The 24,669-nt window shown below is 36.5% G+C and overlaps 4 protein-coding genes across 6 annotated transcripts in view; 2 read left to right on the top strand and 2 right to left on the bottom strand.

Moving 5' to 3' along the window:
- Positions 1–218: 218 nt before the first annotated feature.
- Positions 219–2,653, top strand: LOC112044035 (proteasome subunit beta type-2). Its single transcript, XM_024079757.2, has 4 exons — positions 219–430; positions 1,472–1,665; positions 1,858–2,020; positions 2,468–2,653. The coding sequence occupies exons 1-4, from the start codon at positions 325–327 to the stop codon at positions 2,620–2,622; spliced, it is 618 nt and encodes a 205-aa protein (XP_023935525.1). The 5' UTR covers positions 219–324; the 3' UTR covers positions 2,623–2,653.
- Positions 2,654–3,589: 936 nt separating this feature from the next.
- LOC112044024 (transcription initiation factor TFIID subunit 8) lies at positions 3,590–6,815 on the bottom strand. Its single transcript, XM_024079740.2, has 6 exons — positions 6,558–6,815; positions 6,365–6,463; positions 5,854–6,041; positions 4,897–5,047; positions 4,238–4,372; positions 3,590–3,767 (listed from the first exon to the last, which is right to left on the bottom strand). Exons 1-6 carry the CDS (start codon positions 6,703–6,705, stop codon positions 3,658–3,660), a joined length of 831 nt encoding a protein of 276 aa, XP_023935508.1. The 5' UTR covers positions 6,706–6,815; the 3' UTR covers positions 3,590–3,657.
- Positions 6,816–7,170: 355 nt separating this feature from the next.
- Positions 7,171–12,055, top strand: LOC112044036 (synaptobrevin homolog YKT6). Its single transcript, XM_024079758.2, has 2 exons — positions 7,171–7,367; positions 7,459–12,055. The coding sequence occupies exon 2, from the start codon at positions 7,482–7,484 to the stop codon at positions 8,076–8,078; it is 597 nt and encodes a 198-aa protein (XP_023935526.1). The 5' UTR covers positions 7,171–7,367; positions 7,459–7,481; the 3' UTR covers positions 8,079–12,055.
- Positions 12,056–15,388: 3,333 nt separating this feature from the next.
- Positions 15,389–24,669, bottom strand: part of LOC112044019 (uncharacterized) — a 300,955-nt gene continuing 291,674 nt past the window's right edge. For all 3 annotated transcript variants that reach the window (XM_052886228.1, XM_052886229.1, XM_052886230.1), the window contains exons 8-12: positions 23,979–24,172; positions 21,234–23,288; positions 20,570–20,741; positions 19,932–20,100; positions 15,389–18,522 (exon numbers count right to left, since the gene is read on the bottom strand). In XM_052886228.1, coding sequence (XP_052742188.1) covers positions 18,321–18,522; positions 19,932–20,100; positions 20,570–20,741; positions 21,234–23,288; positions 23,979–24,172 — 2,792 coding nt within the window. In that variant the 3' untranslated portion in view covers positions 15,389–18,320. The remainder of the gene's footprint in view (positions 18,523–19,931; positions 20,101–20,569; positions 20,742–21,233; positions 23,289–23,978; positions 24,173–24,669) is intronic.

Below are 24,669 nucleotides of genomic sequence, written 5' to 3'. Positions count from 1 at the left end.
ACCAATTACTTGAGGACCTGCCTCGCTAGACATTACCCCTCTGTCAAATCACTCACTCGCTATCTAACGTTAAAAACGGTTTTAGAATCGATGTTTCATTGTTGTAAGCGGTTTCGTCGTCAGCTCCTTAAAAATGCCTGAGTTTGTTGAACTAAACTATTTACTGTTACTGGACATTGTCAACGTCAACTGTCATATTCAGTGATTTGACAAGTTTTGAATTTGAGGTTAAAAAATAATTGTTTGTCATTGTTAGCTTGCCGCAAAACTTCTATTGCTGATTTCTTAATTTTATCACACCGTTATTTTACGGTAATCCTAAATATGTCGAATATTAATCTGCAATGTCTGCTAGGAATACAGTGCGATGACTTTGTTATGATAGCAGCGGATCAAACCAACAGCCACAGTATTATGGTGATGAAAGACGGTAAGTACCTATGTAATTGTTTAAAAGTTAATAGTATGTATATTTTTTAAAATCTGCCCCTAATCATAATCGTGTGAAGACTACAGCTCATTTCAATCGTCTATGCATATTGACTTTTGTTGTTAACAAAATAAAAATATCGATTTAGCGTTCCGGTGCCTAACGGGTAGAAACCAGCCAGGGCATGAGCTAATTAAACCATAGGTTTAATAAGTTAGTGCTGCATAGTCAACTAATCAACCATCATCAAGTTAAGTTATAGACGAGGAGTAACTTGTTTTAAAAAGTTTTATAATTATCCAAGTTTATTTATCACTAGTAGATGCCACACGGTTTCATCCGCATAATTCCCGTTCCCGAAAAAATTGGGTGATAAAATGTAGCCTATATTATTCAGAGATAATGTAGGACTCTAATTGTGAAAGGATTTTTCATATTGATTCAGAATCCAGAGCCTATTGTATGGCTCATTGGATGGCTCAAAATCAATTCAAACAAACAAACTATCACATATATGCTCTTTATAATAATAATGTAAATGACTAATATCCCCTCCAATTCATTGAAAATCTTCTGTTTGAATCTAGCCCATAACCATAATGAGGCATGATACAAATAAATTATAAAAAATCTTGGCTTTGAGTTTGAAGTAGTGCAAAAAGTCTTCATCTGGCATATATAAAAACATGAAATAAGTACAATGCAAACTTTATAATGTTTCTGAACGTCAACAGATGTGCAATAAAATGTTTTAGGTATCAGCAGGAGCATAGAGGCGCGTGGGCGATGATCACCTGAAGTTACTTTATGTGTTTTGATTTTAGTGAACTTTATCTATGACCTGTGTGTGTAACACCTGCAGCTATAATCTGAGATATAAAGTTTGCATTGGACACAATTTTCTGCATTTCGAGACTCTGGTGTTTTAAAGTCCTTACAGGAGTCCTATGTCCAGTGGTGGATATCTATGTGCTGATAATAATGATTGATGATGATGAAAGTGTTATAATAAGATAAAGTTAATAAACAAATATATTTCAGATGAGGATAAGATCTACAAAATATCAGATAAGTTGGTGATGGGCGTCATTGGAGACTCTGGTGACACAACTCAATTTGCAGAATATATTGCAAAAAATATCCAACTTTATAAAATGCGTAACGGTTATGAACTTGGACCTACCGCTGCTGCCAATTTTACTAGAAGGAATCTTGCAGAATATCTAAGAAGCAGTGTAAGTATAAATTAGACTACACTGCACTTCTGAGAATACTGATGAATATTAAAAAAAAATATAACTGGTGGTAATATATTACTCAGCAATAAGCATAATAAATAACTACCAGAGACCAAATAATTTTTATAATAAACTTTGTTATAAACAATAAAACCTAAGCCTAAGAATCAATCTGTTTTAATTTTCCAGACTCCCTATTTTGTAAACCTGCTGATGGCTGGTTATGACAAAGAAAATGGACCAGAGCTTTACTTCATGGACTACTTAGCATCCAGTGTCAAGGTGCCCTTCGCAGTTCACGGCTTTGGTGGCATCCTTAGTATGAGCATTATGGACCGCTACTATAAGAAAGGTTAATCCAAATACAATCTTAACAACTTCATGATGATTCTCTACTGCTTTTATGATTTCAAAAATTACTATACATGCATCAACCATTTAATATAACAAATCATGAAAATCTGCTGCATCATTATCAAGGGTTCTTCATCAAAAAGCATTTAAATATACATTTAAGAAAGTAAGTCTTTCTTAAATGTGCTGCAAGCAGTAGCTATTTTATATATTTCTTTTTAAACATTTATTCACATTAAACTTTGGTATTGATGAATTATTCTGAAATAGAAGATTATGTAGAAAAAACAAATACTTTTGGTATTGATATGTCAAAATGATAATTTTTTTCATCTACTTTTATTTTATCAATAAGTACTATAGAAAACAAAACAGTATTTAATTTTTTAACTCTTTTTGATACTTGTGTAAGTGATACAACAAAAACTATTCTTGTGATTAACAGATGCCACAGAAGAGGAGGCTTATGAAATCTTGAAGAAATGTGTACAGGAAGTGCACAAACGTCTGTTTGTCAGTTTGCCAAACTTTCAAGTGACAGTGGTAAACAGAGATGGTATTAAAGCTCTGCCTGTTATCAACTCTGCTGCTTTGAAGTGATTTTTTTTAAGTATAATAAAGTATATTGTATGCCCAAACACCATTTGTTTTGCATTAATCCAATTAGTAATACTAGAAAAAATAATTATTGGATAGAAGCAGGCATTACTTTGCGGAAGTTCATCATGAATAAAAAATAATCTAACTATGTTGCTATCATCTGCGAAAAGCTGTGCAATCATCCATGAAAAAACAATGTATAATTGCAAAGACAATTTGGGTGACGTTGTCACATGGGTTTGTCTGCTTTTCGCGGATAATAGCAAAATGAATAAATTATTAACTATTGAAAAATTAATTGTTTTTAAATTATGTACATATTAAATCCTCTGACACATGCATCCAAACCAGGATTAGTAATTTTTGGGAAAATCAAATATACATCACAATCCACATTAATATTCAAAAACAAGGTATAAAAAAGGGGGAAGCACAGACTAAGATAAATTTTGAAGCAAGGCCCTTCCCAACCCTATAAATAGAAGCATCAACACAGTTTTTTTACATCATACCAGCCTACTAATGTACTAATCTACAATAGTATCAACATCAACACACTGGCCCACTACAGAACCAGGCTTCATTGATGGCTTAACATGATCCCCAAAGTATGGAGGTGTAACACCACCAACTTCAGAATGTTTAGCTCAAATCAGTCAAGATCTCATGATCTGAAGAGGTTCTAAAATACTGTAATATTTTATAGGGCTAGGATATCTTGAATAGTCCTTGTAGGCTTTAAATAAACTTCATTTTTATAAAAGTTCTAAAATTAAGGTATCAATATAAAGCATATTTATTTTTTATTAGCAGACTCCGTGTCTACTGGGATAGCCTTGGGGATAGAGTAGCTTCCCAATACAGTGATAGAATTTTTCAAAATTGGTTCAGTAGTTTCAGCCTATTCAATGTAAACAAACAAACAAGGATTTATTTATTTTAAAAAATCTTTAATAAAATACTCCTGTTCAAAAATAGAAATATATATATTTATTAAGAAATCAAATATTGCCAACAAAAAAGTATTATGTTTTGTTATCCTCCACTTTTCAGTCTTTCAGGACTTGACATTGGAATGTCTATAATTTCAGGTTGTGAGCTATTTTCATTGTCTCCTCCATTGTCACCTTCGTTATCTGACTGATCTGAAAAGCATGAATTTTTCCAATTAATTTAATTTTGACGGCCTCAGTGGTGTGGTGGATTTACAAGACGGAGGTCCTGGGTTCGATTCCCGGCTGGGCCAAATGAGGTTTTCTTAATTTGGTCCAAGTTTGGCTGGTAGGAGGCTTCGGCCGTGGCTAGTTACTACCCTACTGGCAAAGACGTACCACCAAGCGATTTAGCGTTCCGGTACGATGTCGTGTAGAAACCAAAAGGGGAGTGGATTTCATTCTCCTCCTAACAAGTTACCCCGCTACCATCTTAGATTGCATAATCACTAGTTGAGATTGTAGTCAAGGGCTAACTTGTAATGAATAAATTTATTAAATGCTAGCCAGGCTTTTTGTTATATTTATATAGTTGTAGTTTCCTGAATAAAAAGAGTTTTCTGATGGACCTTTGACCATGTGAGTTGTGAGTTTTAATGTATTTACAGTATTAAAAATTATACCTTTCTTATCAGCTGGTAGATCTTCAGTTCTATTAGCCACTTGAAAGTGATACTCAAGCTCGTCAAAATCGAATACTTGGTCTGTAGGTAGTAAACAGGACAAGTATGGCGGAAAAGTAGGCTTGCATGCTATCACTGAAAACATTAAAACTTTTGCAAAAATATACAAAAAAAACTTGTGTACAAGATTGTATAATTATGATGTGGCTGCTAACTCTCATCTAATTATAATTCATAGTACTGAAGAAGTATTCATATCATTTATTCATGTATCCTTAACTTTTTTTAAATATTAAAAAAAATAATTAACCAAGCAAGTTATCCTAACTAATATTCATATTTGTATTTGTTACACTTTCACACCTAAACCAAAAAACCAATTTAAAAATCTTTTTACCATTCGAAAGCTTACATTACCAGTGTGTTACAAAGGTTATATTTTATAGCCATATTCCCATGTGAACATGTAGGTCAAACCACAGGGTTAGTAGTTCCTGTTCCCGTAGGAATACAGGGATAGAATACAGCCTATAGCACCCGGATATTGTGTAGCTTCCCAACAGTGAAAGAACTTTTCAAATTGGTTCACTTGTTTCAGAGTATTCAATGCAAACAATCACTCAAATCCTTCCTCGTTATATTAATAGCTGAAAACTTACATGGATAGACTTGATTATCATCTGTGTTAAAAAGGTTGTGTGTTTCACTTGTCTTTGCAAGGAACTTTGTTAATGCCCTCTCTATGTCTTTCTTTTGGCTGGCAGCTTTCTCTCTTATAGCTTCATATTCTGTCACTGGTTGTTTATGGGTCTAGAAATTAGCATAAAATATTATTTTGGCTGCTTGACAAGTTGTTACATCTTAAGAATTTAAGTATATAGTACAAAGCTGCTATAGTATCCTACCAAATTTTTCATGGGTGGGAGATCAACACATCAAGCAGAGAAGGTAAGTGTTGGTTGACATGTCATATAGAAACACCAAAACCAAGTTTACAATTTCAGGGCTCTACTAGATTTTCTCTCTTCCACACTATGGACCTGGCATCTACATGGTGAAGCCATAAAATGAACAAATGTCTTAGATATCTATTTGTCTCACTATTATACTAAAGTTTTGTTTGATTCACTGACAGGTCAAGGCTTGATCACTATATAGCAGTGCATTTTCAGTGATTTATTAAGAGAAGCCCATAAATGCAATTCAATTGCCATTTAAAGTATGCCATGCAAACAGATTTTTGTTTTATATTTTGTTGTAGTCTGTGGCATGCACAGAATTCTTAACTAGGGTTGCCTACTCTAGGTTATCCTACCCTGTATGTACAAATTGTGTATAATGGAAAAATACTCCTCCTATACTGATTGTACCTAACCCTCAGCATATGGAGTGAATTCAGAGTCTCAATAGCTCATCACCGAGGGGTGATGGTTCAATACCCGCCCTGTTGGTTTATTGTTATAACCCACTCCTAACTCCTAATACAGTATTTCCCGACTAGTTGGAGGGGAGTGAGAATATTGGTCATATTTAATCAATATGATAAAAAAAAATTATGCATCTATGAAGTGCATGCCAGTGGTTTTCGTTTGAAATTATATAAACATGGAACTTACAGGTGTACGAATATAAGCATGTGGGTCTGGTAGAGGTGGTAAATGGAATGGTATATGCGGAGGAGGCTTTGCTTTAGACCCTGCTGATAGCATAGCCGGTGTGCGCGGCACTGATGCCTGCTGGGGAGGTTGTATCACATGCCTTTTTGGTCTGGCTGCATATTGCTCAATACCTTGTACACTTATACCTGGAAGCAAAATTAAATATATTTATTAAGTTGAATGAAAATTGAAATGAAAAATAGAGCCATAGAGTAAGGAATTCAGAGGATTAGGTATTAAAAATCTTAAATTGATAGAAAAATATAACAACAACAACTACAAATTATAAATCTATGTCGGTGAAACTTAGTAAAATTTTAACAATTACGATTATTGAATTATTGTTGCCTGGAAATTACGGATATTAAGCCTGTGTCACTGTGTGAGAACACAATGTATTACAAATAAAAAAAAATTTATGAGTGGTTTTGAAAGAAAATTTGGGACAAGAAAAAACATAAATTCATACCCATGTTAATGAGAGCCATCATAACATCACCAAGCACAGGTTCTGTCCTTCCAGTGAGCTCACAATAACTTTTTGCTGAATTTCCGACTTCTGTAAAAACTGAAAATTTCTCATTTAGATGAAGCGCTGAGCTGGGTACTTCAAAATTCATAAACAAACCTCTGAATAAATTAATTTAGAAGGTATTACTTACAGCACTGGATAACTTCTGTTAAAGTTTCTAAAGCAATCCTATCTGAAGATTCGAAGCCAGTCTCTAGGAGTACTGTTGAAACTGCTATATTTAAGATCCTTCGTCGAGCGTCACAAGAGCTTTCAGGCTTTTCTGTATTTTCGGTCATTTTTAAATAACTATGATTTTTCAAAAACAAGAATTACCTACGAAATGTATCAAAAGTCAAAATAAAATACCAAAAACAAAATGCTAAATCAACAATGTTTTTTTTAGAGACCACAGATAGCTAAGAATATGAAGACGTCACATCAAATTGACAAAAAATTACAAATACTTCAAAAAAAGCATTATCCGGCAATAACTATAAATTTTTTTGATTTGACGATTGATCTTATACAGAATGCTTTTTTTAGTAACTGGATTTTTCCGTAATTTCCTCTTACGTGATATTTGCTCCGCCGTGGTACTAACTACGCAAGGTACATCACTACTATCTTTTTAGCCGTTTGTGATCACTACGATCGTTTAGTCTGTGATACTATTAGAATTGTACGTCTGTGATTTTCTTTCCTGTCAAAGGTTTCTAGTCTATAGTGATCTGTGGTCAAAGGCAAACAAACATAGCGAAACGTCACGTAGCTGTCAGTTGTCACGTATCTTATGACGTAAATTATGTTGTTTTGTGAAATACTATAATTTTTAACTTTCTCTATTTCGTAAATTAAATAAAAGGAAGTGGAAAACAGAAATATTATATTTAAATTATATCAATATTAATAAAGTTATCGAAGCCTTTATCTCAGGGATAAATCGCAAAGTGTTAATTTGGTAAGAAAAATGTTTTACAACTGGTTTAATTTGTATGAAATGCTTTGTTGATTGTTGAACTTTAATATTAATTGTTTTTTGTTTGTTTTAGGTGTAACTTTCTACTTCGTCACGATGGTAAAAGTATACGCCCTAGCAGTCCTGTATAAAGGAGTCAACAGTGCTACTGTGTTAAAAGCTGCGTACAACTTGCAGAGCTTTAGTTTCTTCCAAAAAGGATCTGTCCAAGAATTTATGACCTTTGTGAGCAAAACTATCGTAGAAAGGACACAGCCAGCATCAAGACAATCTGTTAAAGAGGGGGAGTACATGTTGCAAGTATATGTTAGAGCGGATAACTTGGCAGGTGTGCTTATATCAGACCATGAGTATCCGAATAGAGTGGCACATACTCTAATTACCAAAGTCTTGGACGAGTTCTCTGCAAAAGTTCCCGCTAGCAACTGGGCAACAGCCAATGAAACTAGTGTCGAGTTTCCAGTTTTACCCGAATATTTAGTTAAATTCCAAAATCCTCGTGAAGCTGACGCTTTGACAAAGATACAAGACGACTTGGATGAGACTAAGATAATATTACATAACACAATAAAAGCAGTTTTAGATAGAGGTGAACATTTAGATGAGTTAGTCGCCAAAACTGATAGCCTCTCAACGTCCAGTAAAGCATTTTATAAAACCGCTCGTAAGACTAACAGTTGTTGTAACTTCTGAGAATGTTGGAATAGAATTAATTTGGATGTGTATAAAATTATAGTGAAAATGATAAAGCATGTATTGGAAATTGGATATTAAGATTATATGTTATCTAGACAGTGTGTGACAAGCTTTTGCTATTTAGAACTATTTTAAATGTTAAACTACAAAAGTATAGTAACAAAAGCTTATAGTTATATTACAATATGGTTATTTAAAGTAATTAGGTCAATGTACTTGAGATATCATTATTATTGTTATCAATAATGATATGAAAATGTAGTAAATTTAATATATTCTTCATCTGAAAAGTTGTCCTGGGTTCTTGAACTATATAGTTAAAGTTAATGTAGAAAAGAAACCTACATTAAAAAGATATTGAATTCTCTCTCAGACTGTCAATTACATAATTTTGTGTTTAATTTTTTACAACAAATACAACAGTTTGATTATTATTATTGATTTCAACTATAGAGCTATCGCTTAGTACAGTGTTACACTATTGAAACATTTGTATGAAAATATAATATAAATATGTCCAGTGGTGGGTGTGAAATGATGATGGATGAAATGTTTTAAGTTATACCATGTACTTGTAATATGTTGATGTCACATAAATTATAGTGGGGATAGTTTTTAAGTGGTTATATTTATATGTATGTATAAAATGCTTAATAGGTATTTTAAAAATAGTTAAATCATGTATAAAGCAAGGCCACTGTATGTAAAAAACGTAAACAAACTTTGACATTAAGGGTTTATTTACATGAGCAGCATGTTGCCAACGGACTGCAGTTGGTGACCGCCATCGACCGCCGCCGAGACGTCGGCGACTACAATCAACTGCTGTTGACTGCAATCGGTGACTGCCGTCGACTGCCGCCGAGATGTCGCTTATTGCAGTTGTATGTAGCAGTTGCTGCTCGTGTAAATCAACCCTAATATTGAATTGATTCATTAAAAATTGTTTGCCCATCATGCAATGGCATAGCAAGGGTTCTTTGTCGCCCGAGGCTGACTGGAAAGCTGCCCCATTAATATTTTGTTCAATGAACCTAATTATTTTAAGTAATTGGAAATTAATATAAACTACGACTGCTTCAAAAGGAGCAAGCCCAACCTTACTGCAGGTATTGAAGAGATTTTTTTTTGTAGCTATTTAATTGATCAAGATTTTTAGCAATTATTCAAATTTTAGCCGTTAATGGGTTTTACTAGATATTCACATTCAAGATAGACATATTTGTGGCGCCTTACATATGCTCTGGCTTTCCCATTGCTATGTCACTGCTATAACTGTCTCCCATAAGATTAGTTTGTATGAATTTGGAGTATACAATATAAAGTCTCAATGTTATTGTAACATGTTTTTATAGAGTTTATTTTTTTACTTTTCATTTTGACATCACAAACAGTAGGCTGTAGTATACTTATAATAGTATTTTGTATAAACAGACCATTTAAAATTTATTTATAATAGTTACTTTTGTTAGTAGTTAGGTTTATTATATATTATGATTGTAAAAAGTTCACATGAATTCCATAATTATATTTCATAACTACAAAACTAGTTTTTTATGAAATTAATCTAAATTGGTTGTACCTAACTAACCTATCCACTTCAAAGGAAAGGAGTACAAATCATGAATACCATGTTTCTTCCTCCCTACAAACTTTTAATTTAAATCTAATTAATGCTCTTGAATTTATGTAAATGTCATTTATTTGTTTATACTTTTTTACCCAACTGTAAGAAGGGTTATTTAATTGTCCTATAATAAACACGATTGTATTAGAAAGAGCCTGAATTTTTTTGTTTGTGTGTACATATAGGTTCAGAAACTACTGGACCGATTTTATAATTCTTTCACCAATGGAAAGTCACATTATCATAGAGTATTATATTTTATCCCCGTATTCCCACAGGAATGGGAACTGCGCGAGTGAAATCGCGGGGTATCTGCTGTCTTAAATAATTTTAAGGTTTTAAAGACAAAGAGTGGTTATTTAGTATAGGACGACTAAAGTTATACTCCGCGCTACGAAACAAGTCCCATAGACGCGGCGCTAATGTCATAGCGGCCCTCATTGTCATTTGGTAATGGCGATCTTAATGTCATTTCGTTTAAGGCGCTGTCAATTTCAGTTCATGTTTTAGCCGCTGGACTTCTTTCGTGGCGCGGAGTCTAGTGTGGCACGCCGCACGAGTACCTAATGATTTAAATGAATATTAATTAAATAATATAATCAGCTATTATCTATACTTATAATAAATCTGTAGAGAGGTCAATTCTGTACATGAAATATATTTCCAAAATAACTATCAGGGGGTGATTAGTGATCGATACTGATGCCAAAAATGCAATCAGTAAAATTTTTGTCTGTCTGTCTGTCTGTCTGTCTGTATGTTCTTTATAGAAACAAAAACTACTGGACGGATTTTAACGAAACTTGGTACAATTATTCTACATACTCCTGGGCAGGTTATAGTATACTTTTCATTACGCTACAATTAATAGGAGCAGAGCAGTGAAGAGAAATGTTGAGAAAACGGGAGAAGTTACTCAATTTTTTAAGCTTCCGTCGCGTGTACAGCCTTAATGGTTAAAGTTACATAGAAATCATGTATGACGGAAATGTTCTCCTTAAAATTATCTATAAGAACACAACAGCATATATATGTCTATCTTTTATGGTTGACTCACTATAACACGTGTAACTCCCAATAGCTTAGCAGTTCGGAGCTTTCTAATTATATTTGTCTACTCTTATGTTTATAACACTCATCACTCATCCCTAACTAAAAAAGTTAATATTATTACCTATTCAATAAAAAAAAAAATCATAAAAATTGGTAAAGAAACACCAAAGTTATACAAGAAATACGCTAAACCATAGCGCGTGAATACTAATTCATGCTATATGGATTATTTTTGTGTAAAGGTTGCCGCGCTCGACTCGACTCGCGGTTGGGGGAATAAATAAAGAAGTGCAGCCTTAATGAGTAGGGTTTTAGGGGTAGGATAGGGGTAGTGTAGGGTAGGGGTAGGGTAGGGGTAGGGCAGGGGTAGGGTAGTGGTAGGATAGGGGTAGTTGAAAGTTTACAACGACTTTCACGCGGACGAAGTCGCGGGCGTCCGCTAGTTAATTAAATATAACCGTTGTTGTTAGTGTTGCTAGGTTAGATTTAATCTATTTTAAAGTTTGACAACCTCTCAGGTCACATTTGCAGGTTCGATTCCTCAGGTAAATCTAGGTAATAAATCTGTGTAATTTTAAAAGTGATTAATGGCAGGTTTGGGAGAGGCTACAGTTTTTTAGTCTGACACGATACCGTGTAAAAACAGTCTCGTATGAATTGAATTAGCAGGTACCTATACTTAGGTATAGTCTGATGCAATCTTTATGACGTCTCCGAAATACTAATTACTACTAGTAGTAACTAACTGACTAATACTAGTCATACAAAAGGTACGCTAAAATAAAGACGCGTAAAGCCATTTTGGGTAAATCAAAGGCGCGTGGGTGCTACGTAACCGGTGATACCTGAAATCTTGCTTTGCGCAACCAAACACACGATGTACTGAAACGTCATGAAGATTGCATCCGACTAAGTATTCTATACCGACTGCTGAGTTTGAGCGCCTCCAGCGTATACATCATACTTTACACTGGTAAGGCCGGGGTATAGCCTTAAATTGTCGTTGAATGATATAATAAAGTATAAAGACTTATACGTCGTAGAAATCATCCGAATCGATGTATTTGTGCAAGTGCCCAGAAGGCTGGCAGTGTTGCCACGTTGTATTTCAATACTTATTCTCTTACCTATATATAGGCCAGCCTTCTGGTTCTCGATTTCTTTATAAAGAAAGCGAGTACTCGGACCCCATAAAGTAAAATATAAATATAATGGACTATAAATGTACCTACGTCTCAAATTATAAAGCGACTGTAAACTGTATCGTCATTTTGAATAAATGTTTATAGTTACTCATAGTTGTTAATGTTTTTATAGATATTGTACCTAGTATAAGCTTGTTTAGTCGGATGCAATCTTCATGCCGTTTCATACGGCTCGAAGGACCACTTTTCACGGGCTAGGCTCGGGACCGTAGACCTGAAAATACTGATCTAATAATTTCCTCTTTGGCGGCACCCTAAAAATTACTTAAATTATATTTGCTGGTACCAAACGATCAAGCTTTGGTACCTAACTCAACTTATGTGTTTACTATAATTATTATCTAAGTAATAATCTAATCGGTCGGTTGAACACACTATTATACAAACAGCCATTGACGTAGGTTAGTTACTATATGATTGGAGTTTGTTTCGAAACAATCCACCGTGATTTAAAAATGATATAAATACCTAATCAACATTGGCGTATCTAGGATTATTTCCTAGGGTGGGCCTGGCCCTCGACATCAAGTCTATTATTAGTATCATAATAGAATTCTTTATCGGTAGCCCAGAATTCTAGGGTGGGCACAGGTTCATTTCAGGGTGGGCATTGTGTAAAAGAGTTCATACCGTCATTAGGAACCATGGTTTTTTTCTCGTTTTTAGTCAAATTTCAGCTAAATACGAGTAGGTTAAGTACCTAATCGCGGCGTCAAAGTTACAATCTCGGGAAACCATGAATTTTTCGGGGCGATAGTGGAAGAAATATAAAGTGCTGAAAGATAACGCACGATAGTGGAAGAAATATAAAGTGCTGAAAGATATAATCTGTAGGTGCTAACTAATAAAGTGATTAAAGTCGCGCGGGACCTATGCTCCGCGAGGCCCAAAAGTTCTCGAGGTGCGAGGCCGTAGGCGACCTCCCACGCCTTGCTACGCCACTGTCTGTCTGTGTGAAATTCTGTATATATCACAAATCTTATGGAAAACATAAATTTTCCAGAATAGCCTATTTTTAGTCCAGGATCTGATTTAATTTTATTTTAAGTTTTAACTAAATCGGTGTAGTAATTGCGGCGTTAAAGCATTATACATCCATATAAACTTTCGCGTTTATAATATTAAAAGGATTACACAGTGTTGTATAAATAAAACGACAGTTTGAAATAAAAATACATATATTACTTTTACATCAATATTAAATTACAGCCAACGTAACTATGTAGGTTACAATAATAAAAATATACCTATATAATTTCCATTGAAACAAATAAATAATAAAAACAAGGTATTTTTTTTCTTATTAGTTAAACCTAATTCTAAAAATTATCATTGACTAAAAGAAGTTTGCGGTTGTCCAGGTAACATCTTTAAAACATTCCATCTACAAGCAAGGGACAGCTTACTTATAGTAATATTAGTATTATGGAATTTACTCATTAATTCTAATTAAGTAATTAATAATGAGTAATAATGTGCGAGGAGTCTGCGTGGAAATGTCTTAGAATGCCTTTCGTTCAGAAGATCTTAAGATATTCTGCTTAAATAGCCAATTAGGAGATTGAAAAGTCTGAATATCTCTACATTCCTACTTGAACGTAGGCAGTTACTCCAGTGGCGTATCTAGGATTATTTCCTAGGGGGGCCTGGCCCCCGATATCAAGTCTGTTATTAGTATCATAATAGAATTCCATATTGGTAGCCCAGAATCCCAGGTCCATTATAGGATGGGCACAGCCCCCCTGTTCCGCTCCCCCTATATACGCTCATGAGTTACTGGAAGCATTTATAAATGCATTTAATACGCAGTCTCCGCGGACATTTGGATAACCTAAATAGAAAAGAGAATGGTATTACAATTATTATTGAATAATAGAACATTTCGCAGCTAATTTTTTGGCATCAAGCAAAGAATAGGACAAGAAACATTGAAAACTTAAGCTTTGGAATAGACACCAGTGAGATTGTAATAAAAAAGTCACTGTTTACAATAAGTTAATTATTTAAAACACATATAATTAAGTTAATTTGATTTTGCTAAAAAAATTAAATAAATAAATCAACTTAAAATTGACTTGAGTAAGACACGCGACAGAAAACAAGAAAATTATTCAGTTTTTCATAGTCATGATTACATAAAGTGGATTAAAATATTATTAATAAATTGATTTCAGTAATATAATCTCACTGGGACAGTAAGTTTGAAATTAAAACTAAGTAAAAATAAAGTTACAATATGTACAGGTGTAACATAATAATATAAAAAAAATATCAAAAAGAGACAGCCAATAACGAAACAGTTCAAGAGATACATTGTAAGAAATAGATAGAGAGTTAGCAGTTTGCGGCTGTAGGCAGGTACAAACGCACATCTTAAAACGCCAGCCACACACGATCAAGTATACCGTCAAGTCTACAGCGCACTTACACGCTGTACAGACGTTCAGTTTTAACTGTACATATTTATTTAATCACATAGTACGAAGGACATGTCCCAAAATGGGCCGTTATTATTTATAATTTTTAAGCAAGTCGATAGTATTTTTTACGGATAGAAAATGCAAATTGCTGTTTAGAAAATGATTTTTAGAATCTTTGGAACCTGCATTAATTAGATAAATATTTATTTTTTGTTTCGCTCTTTTGTCTACAAATTAAACAATAAAGTAAAAGTTTCAAAACAATCAATAAAAAAAACTGGAATTGATTTCATATCCGGTGTAAGCTGTAAAAGTCATGCAATATTGTCATTTGTCAATATGATATAAGTTACAAAGAAACATTTTATCGTAGACAGAGAAGAAACAAAACAATTCCTTATACTGCCATTTATACACCTTAAACGAACATCGACAATCTGCCAGGGTGTGGAGTTACGAGCATGTTGCCATCATAAAAATTCTTAATTAATGTTGTCAGCTGATGAAAAAATTACATTTTAGTAAATTAATTAAAAAGAAAATGCGGGTTCCAAAAAAAATTAGGTTTTTAAGCCCTATATTTAATGTTCTTTTAAGATAAAAATACTAAATAAATGCCCAGCCTCCATACAAAATTGAGACATGTCCTTTAATTAATTATACATACATAGATACATTAATAGACATTTCAATCAAAATCGTTAAAAAAAACTGTACAGATAAACTGACGGACACTACACACGATTTAACTAAACAGTTTGACTATTCAGTATTGGTACATTAGGCATGTGAAGGTAAAAAAATTATCGAAAAAAAAGGTTATTCTTTTTTTTTTTGCAAACAAAAAAAACAATTGCACCAGAGGCTCGTCTCAATCTAAATACAATACCTACCTAACACTTGACCGTTTTTAGATTGTGCTAAAGTACCCACCTACTCGTACTATGCAATACACGATACACCATGAAACCATATAGTGTTGATTTAAATATTTTTGTTAAGTATATTATACAATATAATGCCGATAACAGATTTTTCATGGTATATTGTGTAATACTCAAGAAACTCAGCAATACGTCCTACACACTGACTGAGGTTCAAACTTCAAATGCCCATTAAAATATTCTGCACGAGAAGTTCACAAATCACTAATTATACAATCTAAATTACAGGTCTACACATAAATTATGGAAACAATGCAAACGAATTACAATAATCCACGTTCACACGATTGTTGACCAGTATATATTTTTTATTGTTGTAGATATTTCATGATTTGAATATTGGCAGTTTGTATCAAATAATTTTGCCGCTCCAAAATTCTTTTTTTAAAATAATACAAATATTCCTCTTCCTATTCGAATAGGTAGAAAAAGCTTTTCGAGTAACACATGCGTTTTAGTAGTGGGTATGGCAATAGTCTAATGGCCTAAACTCTCAGAACAATTACCTCAAGAACCTGCCTCGCTAGAGGTTACCCCTCTGTCAAAACTCTATGATCATGATCAAACGTGTTCATACAAACTGCGTCTATAGAATCGATGTTTCATTGTGTTAAAATTGCATGTGTATGTATTCAGTGCACGTCATCGATGTAAAAACGCACTGCCTACCCTGTAAGCTCATTACGAACATGTATTGGAGAAGGAATATGCCATTTTTCACAACTTCCAAGTATAATGCATACCCTAGTTAAAAACCTTGTGCCACCACTGTGTGTATTACTATTTAAAATTGATAGTTGTGTGTAGTGTAGGTAAGGACACAGGATAGGTATATTTATTGGAGTTAAATATTTTTGATGTGTGAGTTTACCTCATCCCTCTCAAAAAGCGACAGACAATTTTGTATGTGATTTTAGTCAGGCCCCATGACTGAAACTACATATAACCCGTGCGCATTAACTTGATACCTGGCTACCAAACACATCCATACAAATACAGTACACACATCATACGAGCCAGGTGACAAGTTATTCCACACGACCTGTATATTAAAGTTTTATACTGTAAGGCTTAAGAAGACTAGAACCCATACCCGTTAAGCCAGTAAAAAAAAAATATTTGCACTAACATTAACATCAGTGAGCCTATTATGTATCTTGGTGTACTATTCAAATAATGAATCATTATATCGTTTTCAAACATCATATTTAGGTATTTGCAATCATCTAACATAGTGTTTCAACGAAATGAAATAATTATCGTTATTTTATGTAAATTGGCATTAGTAAAGTACTGTTAGTAGCAAGAAGTAACCTTTTTTTTGACGTAAAACTGCTAGTTTCGTTGAAATAATCACGTTAGATGATCGTAAAAACAGAATCACTGACACTTGATGTAAAATTACGTAGTAAAGGTCATTTCGATGAAACAACTATCTTAGACGATCACTTAGAAGAAAATACGATAAAAACGATATAGTGACATATTTGAATGATACACCGAGACACATAATAACCCTGAAGAGCAGCGAAGTTTTTATTTGATGCGAACTGCATGGTACGTTTCACGTCCAATAACAAATGACTTCTTTTGAGTTCCAGATTCAGACAAATTCTAATGATAAAGAGATTTTACTATTAATAGTCATACAATATATCTCTTTATGCACGACACATTTTTTTTTGTTTTACATATTCTATGCACTAATATTATATTTAAAATATGTTACAATGATCCCACTTGTTATTTTTAAGTGTAAAATATTGGCTGACACTATAAATAAAAAAACGCTTCGCAAGTTGCAGTTTTCGAAGTTAATATAATTTTTTTTTTCGTAAAAAACATGTGTCCCGCTCTTGCGAAATCAGTCTTTATAGACAAAAGACAGTATAAGTAAAAATCAATTCCTCAAATGCAGAGAAGATATTTTTCAGTAGATAATTGATTGATTTAACTAAAATATTAAAAAGTAATAAGTTTTCGATTTCATATGCTGTAGGTAGATCATTTACTGGATAGTAAATAAAACGTTTAAGCATTCTGTAGAATACTACATGCTTACCAAATCAAGAAAAAATAGTATATTTACGTATAAACATGGTCTAAAGATTGTAAGTCATAAATTTGTATAATAATTTTGAAGGTACTATTGAGATGTACCTTTAACATGACTTGTATATTATCTTGTATTATTTTTCCATTACTCTTTTACAGTAATTGTTACAAGAAATTTTTACCTAAAATACGAAAGCGAATTACCCAAATCGCAAATACAATAAAACATGGCGCACTTGCATTGTTGTAATAAAATAATAATTTATTATAGACTCTACGTAGATAACAATGTAACAGTAAATTAAAATTAATTTTAATAGTATAAATGCCTTTTCCGTTCCGCCAAACATAACTTAATGTTAGACCGATTCGACCGATTCTAAGACGGGGCGAATCGCACACGAACTCAACGCCTCTACGATACATAAACAAGTGAATACATATCTAGGTCATCGATCCCGAAGCAAAAAAAAAAAAATAAACATCGCTATTCACAATAATTATGCATTCATGATTCACTTACAGCTACTTATATTTTATAAAAAGGCATCCATTGTCAAAGTTCATCACCACCATCGAACGTCACAAAATCCGCAACTCAAATATAATATACAACGAACATCACTACGATACAATACGATACAAGCAACAGAACGACAGATCGGCGATTATCCAAAAAAGAAAATGGCCACACTCATCTACTGGAATCGGGCTTTGTACTAATATAGGGTTTGACGAGACACTACGATGAAAAGTATACATTTCTCATATCCGACGAGTGGCGAACAACCCTCGGGAAGTGTCACCGACGGTAGACTTATGTTCAAGCTTTGGTGTTTGACTCCTAAGTAGACAAAAATACTTACAAAAATTCTCGAGGTCCATCGCGCCCGACATAAATGTAAAATCGACATCCAAACGTTCCAGCGGCTAGTTCATTTGTTGGGCACGTGGATTTTTTTAGACCTGAAGTCGTATATCTTCCTGCAGAAGAGGACCAATTCGGGGGACACCGAGGGTGGTAGCTTGGTGTCGTTGGGCGCGAGCGCGGGGGTCACTTCGCTGGCGGGCAAAGGGGGCACTATCGAAGGCCCTATAACGATGCCCTCTTCGGCAGCCTTAAGTCGCTTCTTGTATCTGTGTAAAAATATAAATACTCAGTTTTATTTTCACAAAACAACTAAAAATATATAAACATATATTAGGGCAATACACACACCTAGCCCCAAAGTAAATGTACTTTGTATTATGGTTACTCAGATAACTCATGAGTAGCTTTATAATTTACCTATGCAAAGTACTTCCCGCGTTTAAATTTTTTATACTACGCAAGGAATTTTGTTGCTGGATCAACATCACCATCAAACATCAATGGATAGTTTTATACGTTGTAGATTGATAAAAAGTCATGATACAGGATTTCCACGAGTAAATCACCCAGGAATAGGAAAACATCTATTTTTCAACAATTTTTTTTCAGTTGTGGAAATAGAATGTACAGACTCGAATATATTAGGGACCATACACGCTGCGTCAATCGGCCTTCTCAGGCCTTTAACACGTTTAAGTTATATGCCTAGTATTTAGAACGGACTAGAAGTTTGGAGACATTTATACTTAATATATTGAATTATGCTTATAGTTTATTTGCGACATTGAATCAGAATGAGGAGATCCGCAAAAGAACCAAAGTCATTGACATAGCTATTTGCGAAGTTGAATTAGCAATGGGCAAGGCATATAGGTCGAAAGCCCATGGATGTTGAGATCACAAGGTGTTGGAAGTGTCGACCTCCCGCTAGGTGGAGCAACGACATCAAGCGGGTTGCAAATAGCCGCTGGATGCTAGCAGCTCGAGATGCCTACGTAAAAAGCCCATGTCCATCGGCTGCTATGATGATGAATGATTATGATGATCGTTGAATGTAATCGGCACAAAAGGGCGCCGTGACTTTGAGCGTACGTGACTTGCCAATGACGGGACCTTGGGGAATGAAGCGAGAAATCTCTCGTTAGATGGTGTTGCTGCCCCTGAAGGGGGTGGAAGCGACAGGGACAAGAACGAAGAATAAAGAATTTGTAGGGAGTCAAGAACGACCTCCGTGGCGCAGTGGTATGCGCGGTGGATTTACAAGACTGAGGTCCTGGGTTCGATCCCCGGCTGGCCAGATTGAGATTTTCTTAATTTGTCCAGGTCTGGCTGGTGGGAGGCTTCGGCCGTGGCTAGTTACCACCCTACCGGCAAAGACGTACCGCCAAGCGATTTAGCGTTCCGGTACGATGCCGTGTAGAAACCGAAAGGGGTGTGGATTTTCATCCTCCTCCTAACAAGTTAGCCCGCTTCCATCTTAGACTGCATTATCACTTACCATCAGGTGAGATTGTAGTCAAGGGCTAACTTGTAAAGAATAAAAAAAAAAGGCGATCCGGGAACGCGAAGAGAAAGTACCGGGCCCGCCCTTGCACTGACTGATTCGGCCCGTATGACTCCGAAGTCGGGTGGGCCATGGGAGGTGGTGGGTTGGTGAATCCCTAATCGCTCTGACCTGCAGTACTCGTTGAAGGTGAGCACGTAGCACTTGTCCTCGATGCAGGCGACGGAGTTGGCGTCGCGGTGGCGCGAGGCGAACACCTCGTCCGGCGCGTCGGCCGCCTGCCGCCCGCGCTCCGTGTGCTCCGGCCGGTAGTACCACACCAGGGACACCATCATTTCACCTGCGAGTCAACAGAGACAAATCTTATTATAAGCGGCTTAAGATTCTGTTTGTCGCCTACTGTAACTGGAGTACTGCCTAACTGTAACTGGGTCCGATAATATTTGTATATTAAAACAGATTAAAAGACGGTTGGATTGAGCCTACACAATAAACGTACGATATCTGGAAACGTATAGAATTCGAGATGTGGGCATATAGATGTAGGTCAGATTCCAGATTGAGAGCTGCAGCAGAAAAGCTAAGAATCTACTACCCAGATATTCTCATTGGTACGGGGGGTAAGAGCTAAAACTGCGAGGTACAGCTAGTAATACAATATACTATGTAGTACGCAATCTTCGCGCGACACGCACGCAGTCTTTGCGTGTCATGCGCGGCCAGCTGCGAGCCGTGTGGTAATGGCTAATGATTTGTTGCCCGACGACTCAGTTGCTGCGTTGCTGTTGCAGTAATACAATACAAGGTACCGTTCTCGGGGTCCTCCCACAGGCTAGCTATCCTGGCGACGTAGGGCTGCGCCTCGTTGGTCGGCTTGAGCGACGCGCGCAACAGCACGCAGTCGCCGCGCGACACGCGGTCGCCGCTCTCGTGCGTCATGCGCGGCCAGCAGCGAGCCGTGCGGTCGAACCGGGTATCGTTCTGCAATACCAATACTAATTTATAAATAGATATATTAGAAATACAATATCGTCATCTAGCCCGAAAGTAAGCGGCACGAAACTAGCGCTGACATCAAAAGTAAGTGAAAGCTTGAAGAGCACCTTGCGGCGCTCTTTTCTTCACACAAACCGCGCGAGAAAGCACGGAAACGGAGCTTTTTGCGTGTAAAATGTTTTTTTTTTTGTTTACATGCTTTACATGTTAGCCTTTGACTACAATTATTTCACCTAAGTAATGATGCAATCTAAGATGGAAGCTGGCTAACTTGTTAGGAGGAGGATGATTCTACACGACATCGTAACGGAACGCTAAATCACTTGGCGGTATGTCTTTACCGGTAGGGTGGTAACTAACTACGCCCGAAGTCGGCTGATGGCAGACTTCGGGCGTAGTTAGTTAAAAAACTATGTATTTAAAACGCCATAAAAATCTGTTCGATTGAAAATCTCCAAGAAACGATGAAACACTTACGTTTTGGTAAACTTTAGATATGTAGTCTTCGCCGTCCCAATTCCATCCGTTGCTCCATTTGGGCTGAACTCGCGGCTGTAGGTCAGGCGGTGTCAAAGGAGCCGCCACTCGCCGCACGCGTCGACCGCCGCTGCGTCTTCTTCGACCTTTCCTCAAACTGGGAACTGGTGACGAACAAGCGTCTTCTACAACCAACGACGCTTCGTCAGTTTTTATGGCTGTCTTTTTCGATACGAGTAGTTTGACCACCTTCTCAACATTTTTAGTTTTAGATTCCCCGCTCGCTTTATCTCCCGTTAATTTACAGCGTTTCGGTGTAACGATTTCTTTTGTTTTAGTAATTTCGACGTCTTTCTTTTCAACTGGCGCCGAAAGTTCCGTCGCTTTCGAAGCTAGCTTTTTCGAAGTTAGCAACTTGACTAAGTTCTCGACATTCTTGCTCTTAAACTCCCCATTTCGTTTGTCTGTATATACTTTACTCCGTTTTGGTAATGATTTATTTAAATCATCTAATTTTTCGCAAGTTTTTGCTGAATGTTTCACATTACTTTCATTAGATAAGGCCGTTTGAGATTCATCAACATTTTCAGTAATAATAGACTTTGGAATTGTTTCCAATTGATTCGGTAACGTTTTAGTTTTTGAAGGTTTGATTGTTTTAATAGCGTCAACTGGAATACTGCTAATGTCTTTCTGTTCGCTCTTTTCTTTAATATCTATTATTTTAGGTTTTTCATCTTCAACAGAATTTTTTAAATTATTTTTTCCAACATTTGTCTCACCATTTATAAACGGCGTATGAAGGACCTCCTTGACGTTCAAAGCTTCGGTGGGAGATGATAATACTGACTTGAGGTTATGTGTGATCTTGGAATCAACCTTTTCTATTTTGCATACATTCTTATTAGCTAGTTTCTTAAGTTGACTGACTGCTGCAATGGTTTTCGGTTGTACGCCATTTACAGGAACATTATTGTCTACTATATTATTATTTATATTTAGAGTTTTCTTTGTACAATTTTGCGGACTTTCGTTTGGAGATAAGAAAAGTTCAGCTGGATTTAGCTTTGTGTCTGATGTGTATGTTTTTGCATCGGGCCTGTCAATACTGTTTTTCTTAATAAGATTGTCGAGTAATAAAGCACTTTTATTTTTGGGTTTTAGAGAAAGATCATCATTAGGTACTGCCGCTACATTGGTGAGCCGCGGATCTTCATTGAGGATTTTATCAGTTATTACTTTCTTAATTTTCGGCTCAGTATTAATTGTATCGGATTTTCTCTTACAAGCTTTTTTGTCTACGGCTAAAGATTTCTGTGATCTTTTGTACGGCGACTTTTTCTTCGGTTCTTTTGTAATTGTTTCAATTCGCGGTACGGTTGTGTGATCACCGGAAACTTTTCGTCGCTTTTGAAGCTTAACGTGTTCCCCGATACCGTTCGTTTTACAAGCGTCCTCCAGTTGGACGTCTTTCATTTCTATTTCTAATTTAGGTTTCGAATACCTTCGTTTGACGGCCTTCGCGGCGTCCGTAGGATCCAAGAGATCAATCAAAGTCGTCGTACTGTTGTGCTCTTTGAGAGCTTGTGCATCTGGTTTTCTTGACGATGCATACGTGGGTCCCTCGTTTTCTTTTTTTACATCAACCAGAGGCGTCGACCGTTCATCCGACGAAGAGAGATCAATTGGCGCGCAGAGGGGTGGTGAGATAGCGAGAACGTCGTCGTCTGCATCTTGGTTGATGGTAGTTGATTGTGGGGTAGATATGAGGAGGGCGGTGTCGTCGCCTGCCAACGACCGCCTAGCCATCGCTTTGCCGAGGCGGGCTCGTCGCGGAGCCGAGGGCGGCGGTTGCGGCGCGCAGGCGCCCCGCGCCGGCGAGGGCGGGCCCAGGGCTTCGGTCGGTCCAGGAACGTCAGCGGTCAGACGAAGGTTTTCCCGCACGTCGTACATTTCGCGCTTAGGTGACGCTCCGCCGATAGCGGGCAACGGGCAGGGGTGTGGCGCATCCGCTGCCATCGGTGGCTCTGGCGGCTCCGGCTCTAACGGAGGATCCTGGAATGGAGAAAGAGAATGTTAGGCAAGATTACCAATATAAAGGGGTTATAACTTACTTATTGTCATAAGTAAGTTTAAAATTTGTTAGTGTGTTTATCGAATGAGATTTGGCCGATTGAAAGCTAGGAGGAAGCTTTCGCAAGCGGTGTGCTTTTATATGACCGCCATACTAACTTTCTTTTTAATTTCAACAGACCCACGCAGCAGCTAATGGTTGGTGACCGTGCAGCCTGTTCATTCTTAACCAACGGTCAACTAACTTATGAATAACTAGCTGAAGCCGCGCGGTTTTACCCGCGTGGTTCCCGTTCCAGTAAGAATACGGGAATAATGTTATGTGTATGTTGCTTATAGCCTTCCTCGATAAATGGGCTATCTAACACTGAAAGAATTTTTCAAATCGGACCAGTAGTTCCTGAGATTAGCGCGTTCAATCGATCAAACAAACAAACTCTTCAGCTTTATATATTAGTATAGATATAGAAGTGGTTGGTCCTTAACCAACTTTTCATAGGTATTATATATTAAAAAAAAACAAATTCTAATTACTACCTAATCCCTTTCTAAATTCGTATTCATCGGTTGCAAAAACGACTGTTGCATATGATTTCGCTAAGCAAACCAAACTCTCTCCTCACTCAGCCATAAAACTGTACTTCAAAGTCAAAGTCAGAATGATGGAGTCACCTTGCCGCTGCCGTGGTTGTCGGCGGCGGAGTCTTGCGCGCCCGCCCGCACCTTCGGTCGGAAGGCGCCCCCGGGCGGCGCGAGGGTCGAGGAAACGTCCGCGGGGCCGCCACCGGTGGGGGCTTTACCAGTAGCGGGCCCAATAAGGACGTTTTTTGGACACGCGTTTAATGGGCACGGGCATCCTCGGTATTCTGTGAATGTAGAAAATTTGAAATTGAGTATAAAAGTCGAAAGATATACTTACAACGGCCAACCCTTAGTGGCCAAATGCGGTCCAGGAAAGAAGAAGAAGTAGAAAGTGAGTAAGGTATTTTAATAAGTAAGTTTTGTCCTCTAAATATGTTAAATGCGAGCCCGAGATAGCATTTATGGCAGCCCAAGCCCCAAGCTAAGTAACTTTAATGCTTAATCTAAGGTAAGCAACCCCGAAGTAGCAGGTTTCAAAGGTTTACACCCTCAAACTTCTAATTATAAAGCGTAATTTTCTCCTTAACCTTAAACTATACTCTATATCAGGGATGGCCAACAGGTAGATCGCGATCGACCGGTCGATCGCGACTGTTAGTCCAGTAGATCGTTGCAAAGCAAAAAATATAAATACGTAGACCAGACTGCACAACGTAATCACCAACTCCTTCACGCATTATCTTGTATAATTTTTATAAAAATTATAATATATGATAGTTGA

Source organism: Bicyclus anynana, chromosome 16, assembly GCF_947172395.1.
Source record: "Bicyclus anynana chromosome 16, ilBicAnyn1.1, whole genome shotgun sequence".
Taxonomy (NCBI): domain Eukaryota; kingdom Metazoa; phylum Arthropoda; class Insecta; order Lepidoptera; family Nymphalidae; genus Bicyclus; species Bicyclus anynana.
The sequence above is the reverse complement of the archived record's forward strand: the minus strand, read 5'-3'. Positions and strand labels throughout refer to the sequence as shown.